The sequence below is a fragment of the Scatophagus argus genome, chromosome 16, assembly GCF_020382885.2.
Source record: "Scatophagus argus isolate fScaArg1 chromosome 16, fScaArg1.pri, whole genome shotgun sequence".
In the NCBI taxonomy this organism is placed as follows: Eukaryota; Metazoa; Chordata; class Actinopteri; family Scatophagidae; genus Scatophagus; species Scatophagus argus.
In genome coordinates, this window is record NC_058508.1 from 10,954,142 (window position 1) to 10,974,430 (window position 20,289).

Consider the following 20,289-nt stretch of genomic DNA (forward strand, 5'->3'; position numbering starts at 1 on the left):
AAGCTGAAGACGTAAAAACAAACAGTAGATTTTCTAACAGTGAATCATAAAGACTGATGGAAATTTGGCAAGATGTAGAAATAAATTTGATTTGATGAGATGCCACAAATGCAAGGTTACCTTAAGATGAGTTTATGACATATTTTACTTATTGTATTCAGTGAAATGTCTTGAGAGACGTGCATAATAATTTTTCACATTTCTTGCAGCACCACGAAGCCATAAATGCAAATCTCTGCAGTTTCGGGGCTACACAACATAAACCATGATAACTTTGATCCATTTGAGCTTTCATTTAGCGCCATCAACAGGTCAAATGTTGCTATGTTTTATTTCATGACCAAACAGCTGCACTTGTTTGTCTTCTGCTGAGGGAGAATGAAGAGTAAAACTGTTCTCTCATTTCAATGAAATGAAAGAAGAAATGATATAAATTTTGTCAGTCAAATAATCCAAAAATGACCAACAATGAAACACAAGGAGGAGAAAAAAAACAAGGGAAAAATGACAGACAGATGATAATTGTTTTGGGGTTTTTTTATTGGTGTGTTTGTTGGCTTATATCCCTTTAATCAAATAAAAATGTTACACTGATGCTTAATAAAACTGCCCAGAGTGTAATGCCTCGTTTGAATAAGCACAATTTGCGTTATATTGTTCAGTATCAAAAGATTGTTGTAGAGCAAGTAAGGCTATTAATAGACTACAAATGAGCATTATTCTTCCCCAGTCACAGTGAGGACGGTTTCACAATCGCTTGTAGACGTAGATGAGTCTGCGGCAGCACGGACAGCGATGCTCTACGTCCTGACAGGAATCAATGCAGAATGGGATACAACAACAAAGAAAAAACCTGCAAGAGGAAACAAGGTGATTTAGAACTTTTCAGTTTTGGTTCTGAAGTAATAAGATTCATTTTTAATATTTCAAAAAAAAATGTATCTTGTGGAAAAAGCACAACATAGAAACTACCAACTAGAGAAAGAAGGCGAGTCCAGCACAGATGCCCCAGGCCAACAGACCTGCTATGTGCTGTGTCCTGGTGATCACTGTCTGGTGGCAGTGGGGACACACAGTTTGTCCTGGGACGTCACGTAGTACAGGTGTTACCACCACGTCAGTCACTGAAGATGAAAAACAAAAAACACACCGAACCTGTAGTGCAATAAAAACATTTGACTAAACAACCAAAGGAGACCACGCAATGAATGAATACACAATGTGCTTTTAAACAACTTTTAAATATAAGGGATACACATAATGGCAGCGTACACATGAATGAGTGTTGATGTGCCTGGCTGTCACACTGCTTCAGTGTCACTGCATGTACTGAGGGAGCTACATGTCCACATAGCACTGGGCCAGTGTCCCTGCTGTCTCAATGCCCTGAGTCAAACAAGCAAGCTGGGACAGAAGGTACACATGGAACATATATACAAAGTACTCCATCATAATGAACAGTCTAAGTAAAGCTGTGACTGGATGTTTTCTGACATTTATTATCTTCCGCACAGGGATGCTGGGAGGACAAAACACCTGAGGCAGCCTCCGTTCCTCCATAAAAGGAGGCAGGCGACCCTCCCAGTGTTATTTTCCCGGCTCCATTCAACTCACCTCCTCTGCGTGTTTCCTCAGCGCTTTCTCCCGCTCATACTGGGTGATGAGCTGCTCGTTGTCCTCCTTCAGCAGCTCCAGCTGAAGGACCGAAAACCCCGAAGTGCCCAAACATATTATTGTCTTGTGAAATTCAAGTATCCACATTTTAAACACATAAATCATCCATTGGGGAGTGCTTTACAGTTTTCTGTGCTATTTGTCTCGTTTTCAAAAATGCGTGTAGTAGCTATCAAGAGCAATTCCCCGCTCCAAATAGATTTTGTCACCTACTCCTCCATAATAAAAAAGCTATTCCAGAAATACGGAATACCAGTTATGTGCTTTGCTATATTTAGGAGAATGTTGATGCTTTTACACAGAATGACATCCCCTCATCTGGGAGATGATAACGAGGAACGAGCTTTTGGTCCTCTTGGTCTTTTTTTTCCAGGTTGCCTTGTACTCACAATGTTTCCTGTGGAACGTGAAAGCACCATCACAACAGCTGAGTTGTCGACAGGATCGCGTGATGACGTCATACCACGCTAACAACGTGAGCGCGTTGTACTGCAATTTGCAGCTGAAGTAACAAGAGACATCAACGACTCGATCCATGGTTGAAATGGTTGATTTTACCATCCCGGACTCATACGGGACATCTTAACTCTGAAAGTTGAAACAGCTTTATATTGAGCGATCCACCATCATTGACATGCGCCCTCAGTCGGGCCCTCTGGGAATATCGTGAAAATATATGTTTTATTAAATACAAATCACACTACATTTGGTATTTTTAACCACACTGAAGCTTTTTTCTGACTTGCAAATGCATTCAGATGAGAAATGATTTTATCAAAGAATTGATTCAATGAATTTGTATAGATTAGTAATCTCAAGACATCCTTAAGGCAACGCTTAAAATGAACCAAACAAAACATTGCTACTCAAGAGAAAACCCCTCAGCTGGGTTTAACCCAGTGATGTCAGCGTGACATCACCAACACCAGAGAAACCAGGAAATATATCAGTTTTTCGTCCCGCCGGTTCCCATGGATCGTGGTTGGACCTCCTGCTGCGGTCCTGCTTGAAACCTACTGCGACTACTACTGTTTAATCATAATCTGTTTTAATTCTATTACTACTCTCTACAGCTACAGCCATTATTATTGTTACTACTATTGCTACCATAACCACCACACCACTTTATGTATACTTGCGTATGTGAATTACACAAAAGCAAAAATCATGATGCAGAAAGAACTTGATATTGTTTAAAGGTCAAAGATTTTCCTCAGCAGTATTTAGCTGTTCAGGTCGTTGAGGAAGTCTTCTCCAAACGTGATCATCTGTCTCAGTGCATACAGTATTGGAGCATTAACATCCTCAGTCGTGGTGAGTTCTGATTCATAGTTCTTCACAAGAAAGATGCAGTTCAATGGAAGGCCCAGCAACATGCTGAATTTTTCAGCCTAAGTTTAAAAATTACAGAATTTTAGTTTATCAGCAGCACATATTGAACAATTGTTTAAGAGACTCAGAAACAGAAACTTACCTGTTCCTTCAGGTACTTGCTCTTGTAGATATTCTTTAGACTTTGTTTAACATTAGGACAGGCTTCATCAACCTTGGTGAGAATCGCCAGTTGAGGAATCCCTGACGATTGAAAAATGTAATCAGTATTTTAAGCATTTGTTTTACTGGCATTTTATTTAATAAAACAGCATAAGGCACCATTAGTCCAACTGTGGGCTCTGTTCTTACCCATCTCACTGGCTGCTAGTCTGACTTCTCTCATCTTCTTCACAACTTCATCACTTATCAAAGACGCAGAACCAGCAGGAAAGACACAAACCAGGACGTGAACGCGATCATCCAGAGTGGGAGACGAGTTGTAACTGGGATCTGAGATCTGCTGCCCAGGAATGAACTGGAATAATTATAAAACACAGTCGTGGTGTTTTTAATGAACAGTGCAGTCATTTTAATTGATAATCTGTTTAATCCAACAGATTTAATCCAACAGATAACGTAATGGTCAGATTTCAACCTTCACTACTGCTATGAACAAGTGTTACTATGAATGAGTCCCTCCCTTGTGTGACACAAAACACATTAGTAGGACTGTCTAACAATACTGTGCATCCTTTGTTATTGTTATATTGTGATCTGATGGATTGCTTTGATTTACGCTCCCCGAGTGCCTGATTTCCAGATCGTTACCAGCACACACCTCTTGTGTGTTTAAACTACTCAGTTATTTGGGTTCTTGCTCGTTTTGTGGTTTTTGCCTTTGCCTCACCTGGCTGATTTGTTTACCTGTGTGGACTGGCAAACAAGTGTACCAAACTGCTTTTGATAGATTAAAGGCTCTGAGTAAGTGAGAAGTCCTGGTTCTGTGTTATGCTTTTGGATCCTGTTCACCCACTACAACATTCATGGCTTGAATGATATGACAGTGAATGTAAAAGTAAATTTTGTTTATTTACAATAAAACTCCACAAGGCTCCTTTGAGTAAAGTCAAAGTTCATAACACTGTACCTTGTAACCTTCTTTCACGTGTCCCTTCAGGGCCAATTTCAGGTCCTCCAGAGGAACTCCGTTTCTCTCATTTTTCTCTAAGCCCATGATGTCAGTCATAATGAAAGGATGAAAGTGGTTTGCATTTTTGCGGAAACGGAAGGTTTTATACTGCAAAACAGAGTGTGAAATTATTTGAAACATTTCATCAATTACTCAATAAATACATGAGTCCTACATACATGAGCAATACCAATACTAAGAAAATCAAAGCTCATCCCGGCCCCAAAACCAAACGATAGAAACTCCAACTCCAAGACTGTTTCCTCCCAAAGTCTTCCTTCCTTTCAGTTTCAAACAATACACAGTTGATAGGAATTTCATAATTTCAGATGTGCTTAGTTTGTTTCTTTGTGCATGTCCATATTACTAAGGTTTAATTGATGAATGACAGCACATCCAAGACTGTACACAAAGTCAATTATTAATCATTGCATTATAAATTTTGTAGATTCTTCCTGTACACACATTAACCTAAATTTTTTACTGGATGACAAAATTGGTAAAGTAGATAAATCATGACTAAATCACTCAATCACAAGAGGCTCAATAGATGCATTTACTAGGATTTAATGATTGATTTTAAATTGGCGTTGTGTTGAATATAATTTCTCTCTCCAATTTGCATCACCTCATTCCAGCGATTATTTTTCTCACTCAAAACATGTTTGGGAACAAAGTGCAACAAAATTGAATCAATAATTGATAATCATCATAGGACATACACTCATATGGTTAGTAATCTAGGATTACTATGTACATATGTCTACTAACATATTACATATGTTAGTAATGTTGTTACTTATTAGAAGTCATGAATCACTACAATCAACAGCTGTTACTTACTATTTGGGTAAAGCTCTTCCCACCGATTGTGTCTGACAAAGCTCGACCACTGATTCTGCCTTGTAAGACAGAGTCAACAGAGCTGATGAAACTGGACTTCCCAGCACCGGCTGGTCCATGAAGCAGAATTCTGAGAGAACTGATTTCATTGTTTTGAGGTTGGTAAGAGTTCACAAAATTGAGGTTTTCATTGTTCCTGTTTATTGAAGAAAAATATCATAATGATCATCATAAATGACTGCTTTTATTAATGAATACACAATATTCATGTTGTTATTGTTCTGTTGTCACACACCAACCATCCAGAGCAACAACACCCCATTAGAGTAATGTGTTAAGGAGCAGGACCACATATCAAGCACACTCACTATACTCACTTTGGCAAAGGCCTCCACGGCTGACTGAAAAGTGCTGCAAGTCAAATAACATAAGATGATTTACAATAAAAAAAAAGCTGTGTTTCAAAACAACTTCACCAACATTATGCACTATTTTCTATTGTAGTTATCATTTTTGATATTGAACTTATTTTTTGTAATACCCAGAACACCTGAAGGTGACAGTGAAAGTCAGTACTCACCTCCTCCCATAGCTGCAGCTACAAAGAATGAGTCACCAGATAAATTTGGGGCGTCTTCAGACAAACAAAGAACAATCTGTTTTCTTTCCTTTCTGCAAGACTGATTATATAAAACCATGTTAGATGGGGAAATGTCTCTGTGGTGGAACTGCTGTTAAAGCAGTATTGTGAAATACCACAAAGTTATTTCCACATAGACAAAAAATGTCTTCCTTGAAAGTATGTTGAATAATGTAAGAATCACAAATAGACGGCAAATCAAATTAATATACCAAGTAAAACACAGTAGAAAGTCCTTACCTCTGGGTGGCTTTGGAGAGAGTGACACTGGAGACCTGAGAGGAGGGGAGGCATTTTAATATGTCATACTTTCACTTTCTTTATTAAAATTCACAAACATCCTGACCTGAGGCCATTTTCCTGTATCTGGTACTTTCCCTCCACTGATGATTTGTCCTCAAGTAACACTTGAAGACTTTATCTTATTGGCAGTTACACTTTCCTCAAAAGTGTGTGTTAAAAAGTGTTGTGAAATCAGAAATCAGAATCAGAATCAGAATTCCTTTATTAATCCCTGGAGGGAAATTCTTGAAATTCTTGAAATATAGCAAGATTACTTCTCAGGACAAAATCAAGAAAGTGTACTGCAAATGTATTGTATTAAGTTATGACAACAGAGCACGAAAATTACACAGTATCTTGTCTTCACAATCACAATGGTACGTTTTAAAGTCATATTTGAGCAGAGACATAAGAGAAAGGGTCTAACCTTGTTTTTGTGGCTTCTTCATCTGTTCTCTTTTTCAAATTCATTTTACAACAAACTAGAACATGTAGTCATTCAATATGCAGGATTAAACCTGTTTTGAACCTGTAACCAATGTAATCACAAACATCCAAGACTAAACTGCACCCTCAGATTCCATGATCAGCACAAATACTAACTTCTGGGAGATACAAAGAGATCATCGTCATCTCCAAACCTAAACACTGCAAAAGTATGTTTTTGTATTGTGTACATATTGTAATAAGACAGACTTTAAATAAAACAAAATAAATACAGTGAGTGACAAAAAATGTCTTCCTTGAAAGTATGTTGAATAATGTAAGCATCATAAATAGATGGCAAATCAAATAAATAAAACAAGTAAACCATTACCAAAGAAACTAGTGTCATGTTGGCTTCGTAATCACACAGCATATGTTAGAACCATATCTGAGGGTCGACACAGTAGAAAGTCCTTACCTCTGGGTGGCTTTGAAGAGAGTGACACTGGAGACCTGAGAGGAGGGGAGGCAATTTAAAAGCTCATACTTTCACTTTCTTTATTAAAACTCTTACCAACTTCATTGTTTTGAGGTTGGTAAGAGCTCACAAAATGGAGGTTTTCATTGTTCCTGTTTTTTGAAGAAAGATATCATAATGATCATCATAAATTACTGCTTTTATTAATGAATACACAATATTCATGTTGTTGTTGTTGCATGTTGTTGCACTCACAACACTCACTTTGGCAAATGCATCTGTGGCTGACTTGGTGCTGCAAGTCAGCCACAACAATCTGTTTTCTTTCCTTTCTGCAAGACTGATTATATCAAACCATGTTAGATGGGGAAATGTCTCTGTGGTGGAACTGCTGTTAAAGCAGTATTCTCAGTCACTCTCTTTTTCAAATTCATTTTACAACAAACTAGAACATGTAGTCATTCAATATGCAGGATTAAACCTGTTTTGAACCTGTAACCAATGTAATCACAAACATCTAAGACTAAACTGCATTCCATGATCAGCACAAAGGCTAACTTCTGGGAGATACAAAGAGATCATCGTCATCTCCAAACCTAAACACTGCAAAAGTATGTTTTTGTATTGTGTATATATTGTAATAAGACAGACTTTAAATAAAACAAAATAAATACAGTGAGTGAAACAATACCCACAATAAATTTTGCATTTTGTCTTCACACACGCTGGCATATTTTACAGTAATATCCAAGGACAGATAAATGATAAGGAAAGTATCTAAAATTACTGAAATGGTTCTGATCAGAGCGATAGTGTGATATTTATTTTTTCACTTTCAGTTTACAGCCAACTTGAATGTGCACTCACTAAAATATGCCAAAACCTGAGATGAAAAAGATGAAGATGTAAAAACAAACAGTAGATTTGCTAACAGTGAATCGTAAAGACTGATGGAAATTTGGCGAGATGCAGAAATAAACCATTCGGGTCAATTTAATTTATTAAAGGAAACTTTTCACACAGAGGGCAAATCCAGCCACAGGTCACTCACAGCTTGTAGGCTCACACCACATGACCCGCATGTTGTGAGGTAAAATGGGGTTTGTCTGGGGTGAATCATCCATGCACTTTCATTTTAGTTGTCTTATTTTCTGTTGTAGAAACCTTTAGAGGCTCTCCAGCTTCTCTGTGAGCATTTTTTAGCATTTAGTCCCTGCTGCAGACTGACTGTGGGCAGGCTCTCCCTTTATGTGCTCACATTATCATGGGTGAGCACATCTGCAAACAAACCCACAGAACCAGTTTTTATCACAACATACTGGGTTACACCCCGTGAAATAATACAGAGCAGTTAAATATCACACGTAGAGTCCAAATGTCCCCAGAAAATGAACCTCCTACCTTTTACTCCAGCACCATGAGGAGGACATTGGTGGTGAAGAGTGAAAAATATTGACAATTTGATGGGCTGCCACAAAATCTGCTGAAGGTATGCAAGGTTACCTTAAGATGAGTTTATGACATATTTTAGTTATTGTATTCAGTGAAATGTCTTGAGAGACGTGCATAATAATTTTTCACATTTCTTGCAGCACCACCATGAAGTTTAAGCCATAAATGCAAATCTCTGCAATTTCAGGGCTACAGATCATAAACCATAACTTTGATCCATTTGAGCTTTCATTTAGCGCCATCATCAGGTCAAATGTTGCTATGTTTTATTTCATGACCAAACAGCTGCACTTGTTTGTCTTCTGCTGAGGGAGAATGAAGAGTAAAACTGTTCTCTCATTTCAATGAAATGAAAGAAGAAATGATATAAATTCTGTCAGTCAAATAATCCAAAAATGACCAACAATGAAACACAAGGAGGAGAAAAAAAACAAGGGAAAAAATGACAGACAGATGATAATTGTTTTGGTTTTTTTTATTGGTGTGTTTGTTGGCTTATATCCCTTTAATCAAATAAAAATATTACACTGATGCTTAATAAAACTGCCCATAGTGTAATGCCTCATTTGAATAAGCACAATTTGCGTTATATTGTTCAGTATCAAAAGATTGTTATAAAGCAAGTAAGGCTATTAATAGACTACAAATGAGCATTATTCTTCCCCAGTCACAGTGAGGACGGTTTCACAATCGCTTGTAGACGTAGATGAGTCTGTGGCAGCACGGACAGCGATGCTCTACGTCCTGACAGGAATCAATGCAGAATGGGATACAACAGCAAAGAAAAAAACTGCAAGAGGAAACAGGGTGATTTAGAACTTTCCAGTTTTGGTTCTAAAGTGGTAAGATTTATTTTTAACATTTCAAAAAAAACTGTATCTTGTGGAAAAAGCACAACATAGAAACTACTAGACACTAGATGTGCTGTAAGTTCTGCCCAAAACCTTGTGCTTACCCAAAGAAGGCGAGTCCAGCACAGATGCCCCAGGCCAACAGACCTGCTGTGTGCTCTGTCTTGGTGATCACTGACTGGTGGCAGTGGGGACACACAGTTTGTCCTGGGACGTCACGTAGTACAGGTGTTACCACCACGCGAGTCACTGGAGGGATAAGACACACTGAAGAGGGTCACACATTTGTGCACCATCAGATTTCATGATAAACATAAATGCTACACTCTGGGAGACACATGTAGATACATCAAAGTTACAATAAATGCAGATACAAACAACAAGGCAACAGTGCTAACCACTGCACCACCATGCCACCCTGTTACCAGATCTTAAGTTGAAATGTACCAACTGCAGTGACTCAACGAGACCAGCAGAGGCTGCCAGCAGTACAACGGCTGTAATCTAACAAGACATCCTTCATGTGAGAAGCCTAGAAGAGCTGTATTAGTTTGGTGTACTCTGTGTGGAGTCCGCATGAAAAAGTAATACACCTGTGAAAGGAACCCTGTTACAAGCAATCCTCAATGTGCCTGTATACTACAAGAACAAGCACTGAACAACAGCTTTTTGTTATGCACAGAGGCTACAAATGAGCTATGCCAGATTTACCATCCGTTTCACAACTGTGTGTTCGTGTATATTGTATGTGTATGTGTCTGTGTGTGTGTGTAAATGTGTGCGCATGCACGAGTTGGCACAACATTGCACGTATTTTCATTGTGTTATACAAAGGACCGCATTGTCTGTGGTCAGGTGAATTATCTTACCTGTTGTGGTAGGTACAGCCAGGGGCGGAGCATAAGAGACACCTTGAAGATGAAACACACAGTTAACCAAAGCAGGAAAGGACAGATCAAAGCAGATACATACATAAATCACCCTCCATAACATCAACGTCTTAACCAAATACTGACGTATAATTGAGCAAGTATCACGTTTATTTAGTAGTGTATCACTTCTTGATTCCGCATGCTACAGCTGGATGGCATGCCACGGCACCAGGCGCGCCCCCTCAACGGCGTCTCAGGGGAAAAAAACCCTCCATGATCATATAAACAATACAGCAGCAAATTGGCAAAATGCTACACTTCTGAAACGCTCCCAATAATAAGGTATGAAGCATGTGGAGGACAGAACAAACGACGACGACATGCCGCACCTGGGAGTGGCTGTCAATAGGATGTCAGTGTTTGGCTCTTTGCTTTACTTTTTAAAAGAACCACGACGTCTTGACATCGCATCAAGCCACGCCACAAGGGGAGTACAAGTAGGAAGTAGAGGAACTCCTCAAAACAAAACCTAAAAAACAAACAGGACTGACGTGTTTCAAGGAAGCGCATCGCACTCTTTCGCAAACTAAAAATTTGGCAGGGTGCGTAGGCTACAATCACGCTTATCCATTTTCTCCCACACACTGAGTGTGAATGATCCAGTTCTAAACACATGACTGATGCGTGCGGACATGGGAAGGCGTTGCTCTGTCTCCAGAATCTTTTCTTTTGTCCATATATGGCCACCAGAGGTCAGCATAATTCCAACATTATAATTTCTCACACTGGTGGCTCTTTCTTCCAGGGCGGGGAGAGCAGGATGTGGGTTCACTTTCAGGACACTTCAGCATGAATAATACCAGAGCACACACAGAGCTTGTGCAGCCAAGCATTCAGACATGCAGATGCAATATTTTCTTCTGGATCATTTTCATTTATTTTTGTGAATGTCTTAGAAGAACAGCCTGAGAAGAATGTCTAGTTTCAGAAGTGTTAGAAGCAGATGTCTTTCTAAATTCTTTCAGCTGCAACTATAAAATAGTGATTTGACTCACAGTTATCATGCAGCAGCAAAGAAAGCTCTTAATTATACTGGGGATTTCATACTCATACATTGGACCAGAAAGACAATAAATGTCATTGATAAGACTCTTGCTTTATGATTGGATGCAGTAAAACAGGAAATGATCTGTCACAGGAAGACAGAGGAGACACAGCCTATATTAAACTAAGGTTTATTTGAGAGCATACTGAGTGGCCCTAGACAAATACCTTTCACTAATGTTGTTCATATGACATGCATGAATATCATAACACAAAAGCCTGGATATCATATGTACCTGCACCAATCAGAAGAAAGCTCCATGCAGCAGCATGTTGCTGATCTGCTCAGCATTTAACACTGATAACTGGAAGTTAAACACTTTTTTAAACGTGTTATTTACCTGTAACTAGTGTAACTGGAGGGATGAGACACATTGTAGATGGTCACACAGTTGTGCACCATCAAATTTCATGATAAACATAAATGCTAAATTCTGGGAGACACATGAGACAAGTTACAATAAATGCAGATACAGACATGTTCAGGGTTCACCTGATTAGTGTATGCATAATGTGGACAGTATTAAGGTATTCTCATTTCTGACCATGCACTGGAAACTATGCATGAAAACACATATTTTAATAATATATGGAACTGTTGGAACTGTTGACTATGGGCTGCCGTTGCCAGATCTAAAGTTGAAATGTACCAACTGCAGTGACTCAACGAGACCAGCAGAGGCTGCCAGCAGTACAACAGCTGTAATCTAATAAGGACAGAGTCCCGTGTTTCTGTTTTCTGCGAGAATCATAAGACACCTTCATGTGAGAAGCCTATAGGAGCTGTATAAGTTTGGTGTACTCTGTGTGGAGTCCACATGAAAAAGTGATACACCTGTGAAAGCAACCCTGTTACAAGCAATCCTCAATGTGCCTGTATACTACAAGAACAAGCAATGAACAACAGCTTTTTGTTATGCACAGAGGCTACAAATGGGCTATTCTTCACATCACTTTGGTAGGAGACAGAGCACTTCACCCACTGACTTTGTGACACTGTGCAGATGCACTTCCTCTCATTTCACAGACTACGATGGATACAGATTTACCATCCGTTTCACAACTGTGTGTTGTAAATGTGTGCGCATGCGCGTGTTCTGCAAAATGGCACAACGTTGCACGTATCTTTATTGTGTTATACAAAGGACCACACTGTCTGTGGTCAGGTGAATTCCCTTACCTGTCATGATAGGTGCAGCCGGGACTGGAGCATAAGGGGCACCTGGAAGATGAAACACACAGTTAACCAAAGCAGGAAAGGACAGCTCAAAGCAGATGTATACATAAATCACCCTCCATAACACCAATGTCTTCATACAAAATACATATGAGAGAAGTAGTAGTAATCTAATTTATTTTTAATTTGTGGAGTTTGATTTATTATTGCTTTTCAATATCCTTTGTCTAATTGGGTTGTCATGTGTACATGATTACACACCTTTGCAAAGCATGACTTTTTTTTGTTTTTACAGAAAAAAGTGTGAAATAGTGTTGTCAGACCTCACAGGAAGTAACACAATCATCTTCTAACCCAGGCAGACACAAACCTTGGTATACAGCAGGTGGAGGTGCTGAGGGGCCCGGTTGAGGATACATCCCAGGCTGAGGATACATGCCCGGAGGAGGAGGAGGTGCACTCACATAGTTTATAGGTGGCCCAGGGTATGGTGGAGCGGATTCCTGTGGTGGATATCCTTTATCCATCTTCAAAAATCTTTACTAAACATGAGAATGTGTTGTCATTATTATTACTGTTGTTGTTAAAGTTGAGCACGGGGGAAAAAGCATTGTTTTGAGATCATTAACAATGTTGGACAGATTGTGAAAGCAATATATTGCATGAACTTGATTAACACTGATTTTGTTAGCGGCACAGATCGGTTCCTCATTTTTAAGAAAGAAAACACTTCTGCTATTTCATTAGTTTCACATTAGTGAAAGCTATTTGGAAAAGCTAGTGAAAATATGTGCTTTATAAAAGACAAACTGAAGCGACAATTAGTTCTGTAACCATGTTGATGCATATTTTCATAGGCTGGATTACCTAAGAAATGCAGAAAGCAAGTAACATCTACAAAATATTTTAAGAAATCAGTTATCAGATTAGACTGGTTTATTGAGCTCAGCTCAGATTTAATGACTGAACTCAGAAGCAGCAGCAGGCAGAAGTGAAGAATTATATAACTTGACCGCTGCAATGTAACAAACTTCACTTTTCAACTTAACCACTTTTAATATCCTCTCTCAATCTGACAATGACAGCCATGACAGTGACACAGTATTATGGACCCTAAATTAAGCAGCCCATGTGAAAAGGCAAGATTTCTGTGAGTGCAACCATGTCAGAACGTATTTGTTTTACTATGTCAGTCAGAATTTTCTTAGATAGGCCTAAACAGTCTGTGAGAAAACTAGTAATACAAGAGCTAGTCAGATTCTTTAAGCCCACAATAAAGACAACTGACAAGGTAAACTCTTTCAACTTGATCTTTAAATTGCTCATTTATATGCTAAGGCGTTCACAAAGCAAGATTCACATTCACTTGGAGTTATGTTTCTGGCCACCTGGCAAATGTAAGTCCGCTATTCACTCTTTTTAGCTTTGTTTTTGGTCACTAGCATCTCCTGAGGAGAATATGTTTCTGTATCTGCTCCTCTATGTTGACCAACTAGTCACAAACTGCGTCTATTTGCCATCCCATCTGAGCCGGTAGTGTGCATTGGGCTTTTAAAGCATTTTCATTTAAAACATTACCAAAAGTCACTGATCAAACAGAGCTGAAAGTCACTCTAATGCCCTGAGGGGTGCTACAGATTCAGGTTTTAATTCTCTGGAGGTTCATCACCATGCGTGAAGCCTTTCTAACTGTGAAACTGATTTCACATTGTTAAAAGAAAAGCAAAGATTTCAACCACTGTAGGTAAAGTAACAATAACATACTGTAAAAATACTAAAAGTCCTGCTCATGTAAGGCCTTTGAGCTATTATGATATTATTATGACTTATTTTATTGCTTTGTTGGTCATGAGGTAGCCAGTTCAGTTGTATTTACTGTTAGTAGTAGTTTAAAGACAACAGTAGATCTACAACAAACTTTTGATGTGAAAAATAACTTAATAAAGTTGTAAAATAAATATAGTACAGTAAAAATGTACACTGTTTGCAACAGAAATGTAGTTTAGTAGAAATGTAAAGGAGCATTAAATAGAAATACCCAAGCACATCACCGGAAAATTACTAAACTGGGAAAAACTGAGTGCAACTTTTTAGAAAGTTACACCTGCAATATTACTACCACCCGGAAGCAGCTATTTCCTCTGACAAACATTTTTTTTAAAGGGAGCGTGGGGGGGTACTAAAGTCTTTAAGAAGCAGCATGCATTGGCGTAGTTGTGTCATATTTAATCGATATTTGTAATGAGACATTTGTATACAAATTCCGGACAAAAAAAAAATCACGGAGTTCATATTTACTCTGTTCTTCTCTGTGGTCGAATAATAATATCAGCCAAACGATGTTTATCGAGAGTCACATCTTACACAAACACAAAACTGATGATTAGAGCTCAGTGGCAGCAGCTTATCATCAGATGGCCACAAATACGTAAAATAATGTTCACCTACTTGCGTCTTTCCCTCAGAGAAAAGGAGGGGGGGTGGGCTCTCTATTTCCTGGAAATGGTCCTGTGCGATGTCGGATGAAACACCGTAAAACAAAAGAAACGCAGACAGCAAACAACACGACACGGGTCACAAGTGACAAAAAAAGACCACCAGAGAAGAATGTAAAGTTGAAAACGAAAGTTTTTCTGTTATTGCCCTGAGCGCTGTGTGCTGGATTGTCTGTAACTACTCAACTTCTTATGCCCCCCCTCCCCTCCTTTTCTCCTCCCATTTTCATGTGATGGGTTGGGTCTGGAGAATAATAAACACAATACCATTACAGTGTTGTTCAAATACTGAGCAGTATGGAAATGAGAGTCACTAATATGGAGGTTAATACAGAGAAAAGGGACAGTGACGCGTGTTTGCAGATGACAAAGTGTTGTTTGTCGCCCTAACAAAACGCACTCAGCACGCCGGCAAAGATCCCGTTTAAGGATGCGCATTTTCTTAAAGTTTATCTGCTTCGGTATTAATAAACAACGTGACTGACCACTCAATACTTAAATCGACCTGTCACAACATCAATATTCACATTTTTATTTACGTCAGCATGCTCCTCTACGTTTTTGTGGTCTGAAGTTTACTCAGTCTGACTCATTTAATGAGAAGCATCTGTGGTTTAAAAACAAAAAAACCCTTTCCACAACTTTGTTTTTAACCGTTACAAACAACAGTTTAACCTTTATGAAGATGGAGAATCCTTGCTTAGGAAGACATCTAATCTAATCAATCGTGAAACAGCCAAATATTGACGTATAATCGTATAATAATTTAGTAGTGTATCGCTTCTTGATTCCGCATGCCACTGGATGACAAGGCGCTTCTGATGGCCCCTCAGCGGCGTCTCAGGGGAAAAGACCCTCCATGATCATATAAACAAAACAGCAGCAAAATGGCAAAACGCTGCGCTTCTGAAAAATGAGAGCCACGATGTTTGGACATCGCATCACGCTCCGCCACGAGGGAAGTCGAAATAGGAAGTAGAGGAACTCCTCAAAACGAAACCTAAAAAACAAACAGGACTGACGTGTTTCAAGGAAGCGCATCGCACTCTTTCGCAAACTAAACATTTGGCAGGGTGCGTAGGCTACAATCACGCTTATCCATTTTCTCCCACACACTGAGTGTGAATGATCCAGTTCTAAACACATGACTGAAGCGTGCGGACATGGGAAGGCGTTGCTCTGTCTCCAGATTCTTTTCTTTTGTCCATATATGGCCACCAGAGGTCAGCATAATTCCAACATTATAATTTCTCACACTGGTGGCTCTTTCTTCCAGGGCGGGGAGAGCAGGATGTGGGTTCACTTTCAGGACACTTCAGCATGAATAATACCAGAGCACACACAGAGCTTGTGCAGCCAAGCATCCAGACATGCAGATGCAATATTTTCTTCTGGATCATTTTCATTTATTTTTCTGAATGTCTTAGAAGAACAGCCTGAGAAGAATGCCTAGTTTCAGAAGTGTTAGAAGCAGATGTCTTTCTAAATTCTTTCAGCTGCTATAAAATAGTGATTTGACTCACAGTTATCATGCAGCAGCAAAGAAAGCTCTTAATTATACTGGGGATTTCATACTCATACATTGGACCAGAAAGACAATAAATGTCATTGATAAGACTCTTGCTTTATGATTGGATGCAGTAAAACAGGAAATGATCTGTCACAGGAAGACAGAAGAGACACAGCCTATATTAAACTAAGGTTTATTTGAGGCCATGGAAGGGGAAAAAAACATCAAAAATAAAAACACTCATCATAAGTGATCAAAAACATAATACTAGAGGAGAATAACAGATGTATACTGAGTGGACCTAGACAGAAAATATCTTTCAATAATGTTGTTCGTGTGACATGTATGAATATCATAAAACAACAGCCTGGATATCATATGTACCTGCACCAATCAGTAGTAAGCTCCATGCAGCACTACAGCGTGGGATAAACTCAAGGATTGTAAGAACATGCCAGAGGGTGTGTCATTTGTTCCAGTGATCCACAGCCTAATCCCCAGTGTAGCCAGCGATGCTGTGGCAGTCCTTGTTTCTGGATGCTTATTAGGATGTGAGCCAAGTGCATGGAGAGGACATATATATAGAGAGAGAAATATACACAGTATTTAAATCCTGAAGGAGACAAGCCTGTTTGACCAATAGGAATGGTTTCTTGATGCATCTTAACTCTTCAAACCCTTCCTGGAAAGAAGTGGCCTTCTTGAACAGGCAGAAGCAAGAAACATTTGACTAAACAACCAAAGGCAAATGATTACACAATGTGCTTTTAGACTTCAGTTCAGACAGACTTTCAAAATAAATCAACATGAGAGAAAACATCTGCCAATACTTTAAATTTTACACAAGAACCCATTAAAAAAAACAGAAAATGCATAATCAGTTCACAAGAAAAAGTTAGAAAACACAGCACTCCTTTACCTGGAAATCTTTTGTCAGTGTCACGAGGACCAAGCATCAACCTCAGGGGCAGAAAAATGAACCCAAAACAAAGTTCCAACAAACTCCTCACAGATCCTCATACTGAAATGCCAAACTTTACAACACAAATAAATATTATTAAAGACGATGGTTTTGATCTCTATAGCTAATTTCCCCATTGGTGACTACTGTTTTCATTGTTTTCATGCAAGTATCAGACAAAAACTATGTGGCTTGCAGTGTGGTTAACTGTACTATCAGAGTTTCTGAGAAATCTGTGCTTCACCTCTTTGCCAGGAATTCGGCATGTGCTGTCAAGATGGCGACAGTGGTCATGACACTGAGGTTTAGAATGACTTTTCAGAAAGAGCTGGACGCTACAGACACCCTTGCATATCTCAGTGCTTTTTTTTTATGTGAAATGTGTCTTCAAGACAGTCACACCCAAAAACAGAGATTGTCTTAGATCCCTTCTGTCAGTCTCTCTAGTGAGCTTTCTTTTGCAAACCACATAAATAATCTCTTTGCACCATCATCACCTCCTGTCTTCTTCTGCTCTCCACACACCCTGGTGGCCGCTCTGCCTTTCCCCACCTTATTATTTGTAACTTTGTGCCTTCAGTCTTTCACTCCAGTTTCTTTTCACAGTGTACCTTCAAAAGGAGCGTTGGTTAAATAAATGCTGTCCTGAGTGTGAAGAAGGGTTTGACTATGAAGTAAACATGAAGGAGGTGCAGAGGTGGGGGTGATGGCTGAAAAGCAGGATCATCCATCAAACACAAATGACAAAAATGTGAGGGTATTTTTTCAATTTGAAAGACTTCTTTTTAATAGGCCATACAAATCACATGATGTTTGTAAAGAAACTGGTTCACATAAAATCACTGACTTTTTCAGCATTTTCTTCCAAAAACCAATAGAATCTATCAATCTAAATGATGGTTGACAGAGTAACACCCTGAGGTTTTATCATCATTGCCCTCCACACTGCTGAGGTTCTACGCTGTGATCTGCAGGGGGAGCTCGAGATCAGAGAAAATAGTACCAAACTCAAACTACTACTACAAGCTGCTGTAACTCTCATTTAAGACACAAAAAGTTCACTTAACTATGTGCATAGCCAAACATGGACAAGAGGCAACATAATAGGCTGAGTGTTTCAGTGTGTGTGAGAAGCATCATTCTATTATTCTGAGCAAAAGTTGCTGCATGGCTCCTCAGTTATGCGATCTCAAACACAACAGTCAATAGCAGTGTGACTCAAGTGCAACAATTATTGGGAGCTGCATGCATTAGTGGTTTTAAGGCCATGAGAACTTGCTATCAGTGGAAACTGTGATGTCATGTCCTTTTTGGCAGTGTTACCATGTGTGTGAAAGTAATATGAATGTAAACTGGTTGTGGGAGGAAGAAAGACCCTTCCAGTTTCAGGTTTCAGAGGACCATTCTGAACTCTTGTGGACTTGTGGACTCAACTTGTATGTTTACAAGACAAATTACTGTTTAACTTCCTACGAGAAGTTAATGTTGATTTTTATTAATGGATGTAAGTGGTGTGACAGCTTATCTACAGCCTACTTTGTGTATCTAGTTCCTTTGTTACAGTATTGATTGATTTTTTGTAATAACTTTTGATCAAGATTACACTTGTTATGTAATCTCATTGTTTTCCGATTTGTAATCACCATTGCTGAATCTGTTTTGCTGTTTTCACAATTTCACATCTGCTCCCAATAAAAAAATTGAAAGGCCAACAGCTGTTATCAACCTTTATGGGAAATGTGGACAGATTACTGCATAGGTGTACACCAACATCACCAGCTGGTATTAAGCAAATAGACATGAAACATGGCCTGCAAAAACAATCTAATGGACCTAAACACGATGAACACACTTTAACCATGAAAGCTCTGCTGCCCTCTAATGATCCAGTAAGTGTATAGAGTGTACACTTATTTCTCCTGACCCAAGCCTGAAGTTTTGTTGAGCGTAGTCTATGTAATGACTAGCTGCTATTCAGTAACTTAGAAATAAAAACTTGCTATAGGGTTACTTCTCAAAATCCCAAATTAAAAAAACATTTTGATCTATTTGTAAGTGTCAGCTGGGACAGATGTTCTGTATTTGGAGTTCCCCAATGATTTAGGCACGGCTTCTTCACTGTGGGAATATTGTGAACTTAAATGACCAGTGATAACTCTTGTTCATGCAGATCTGTCCTTCATAATGATCTCTAAACTAAGCTGGGGAAGAGGTTTTGAGGTTACCCTCAGTAATCATCTGCCCACAGTCAGAAAATAGTTGAGTTTAAAATATGATTTATTGTCGTGCTGTTATAATGTCTGGAGCTGATTTCTGTGGTGCTATTGTAACTGACCATATAGGAGCATTGACCTATTTGTGGTTATTTGTGCTGATGGGTAATCATGGCCCACGACCCTGATGGATAAGCGGTACAGAAAATGGATGGATGGGTGATCATGGCTTGTTCTGTGTAGGCCAAATGCATACGTGTTACAGACTGAGTCAGTGTTGGTCCAATGCTAAACTTAACACACAAACTTTGTACAAACATTCACATTTCCCAGAGGATGAATCCCACTCTGATTCCTTGACTTCTCCTCAAGTGCCCTCATGAGGTTTACATGAATCAAACTGAGATGATCTGCCATTTTAAGTTAACCCCATCAGCTGAAACTGCTAAAACTTTTGGAGAAATAAAAATTGGAGAAAGCATCAGTCATACTCCGGTCATAATTGTCCCACGTACATACAGAACACAGTAATTCAAGTCAGTTAGTTACGTCATGCTCTCCTTCTTCCAGGTTTTTGTCTCTCAGTATTTTGTCAGCAGTTAAATTGGTTTTGTAAATGAGACTTTGTTTAATTTTGCATGTCTTCATTGTATACATTCACAGACCAAGGCAGTTACTCTACCTGAAATAAGAACCTGATTCAGACTTCCCTTATTGGATTTATTGCACATTTAAAAGTAGTTTATATATTAAAAAAAAAAAAAGCTAAGTCTAATTTTAACAAGAGGAAAGCTCAAATTGTTAAAAG

The 20,289-nt window shown here is 38.9% G+C and overlaps 2 protein-coding genes across 9 annotated transcripts in view; both read right to left on the reverse strand.

Moving 5' to 3' along the window:
* LOC124072801 (lipopolysaccharide-induced tumor necrosis factor-alpha factor homolog) overlaps nt 1-16,142 on the reverse strand; it is a 31,315-nt gene extending 15,173 nt beyond the window's left edge. The window contains exons 1-6 of one of the 5 annotated variants that reach the window (XM_046414497.1): nt 14,751-16,142; nt 12,673-12,844; nt 12,306-12,347; nt 10,019-10,060; nt 9,254-9,416; nt 539-853 (exon numbers count right to left, since the gene is read on the reverse strand). In XM_046414497.1, coding sequence (XP_046270453.1) covers nt 748-853; nt 9,254-9,416; nt 10,019-10,060; nt 12,306-12,347; nt 12,673-12,829 — 510 coding nt within the window. In that variant the 5' untranslated portion in view covers nt 12,830-12,844; nt 14,751-16,142 and the 3' untranslated portion in view covers nt 539-747. Of the gene's footprint in view, nt 1-538; nt 854-8,799; nt 9,089-9,253; nt 9,417-10,018; nt 10,061-12,305; nt 12,348-12,672; nt 12,845-14,750 lie in introns of those variants that run through there. The other 4 variants (XM_046414499.1, XM_046414495.1, XM_046414500.1 and 1 more) reach the window with 4 other exon arrangements.
* Nucleotides 2,337-6,901, reverse strand: LOC124072799 (interferon-induced protein 44-like). 4 transcript variants are annotated; one of them, XM_046414491.1, is made up of 9 exons: nt 6,847-6,901; nt 5,901-5,935; nt 5,601-5,700; nt 5,398-5,431; nt 5,021-5,216; nt 4,136-4,285; nt 3,358-3,523; nt 3,149-3,249; nt 2,337-3,065 (listed from the first exon to the last, which is right to left on the reverse strand). In XM_046414491.1, the coding sequence occupies exons 3-9, from the start codon at nt 5,608-5,610 to the stop codon at nt 2,898-2,900; spliced, it is 825 nt and encodes a 274-aa protein (XP_046270447.1). In that variant the 5' UTR covers nt 5,611-5,700; nt 5,901-5,935; nt 6,847-6,901; the 3' UTR covers nt 2,337-2,897. The 4 variants fall into 4 exon arrangements, with proteins under 4 accessions (XP_046270447.1, XP_046270446.1, XP_046270443.1 ...); XM_046414490.1 differs by having other exon boundaries at nt 5,601-5,618; nt 6,847-6,862; XM_046414487.1 differs by lacking the exon at nt 6,847-6,901 and adding an exon at nt 6,760-6,783.
* Nucleotides 16,143-20,289: the final 4,147 nt, after the last annotated feature.

Excerpts from the sequence above, each read along its gene's own strand:
- LOC124072799 (XM_046414491.1), bottom strand. Across the intron at positions 5,217-5,397 it reads CCGTGGAGGCCTTTGCCAAA|GAACAATGAAAACCTCAATT; the intron begins GTGAGTATAGTG and ends TTCAATAAACAG. Across the intron at positions 4,286-5,020 it reads GGAAGAGCTTTACCCAAATA|TATAAAACCTTCCGTTTCCG; the intron begins GTAAGTAACAGC and ends TCTGTTTTGCAG.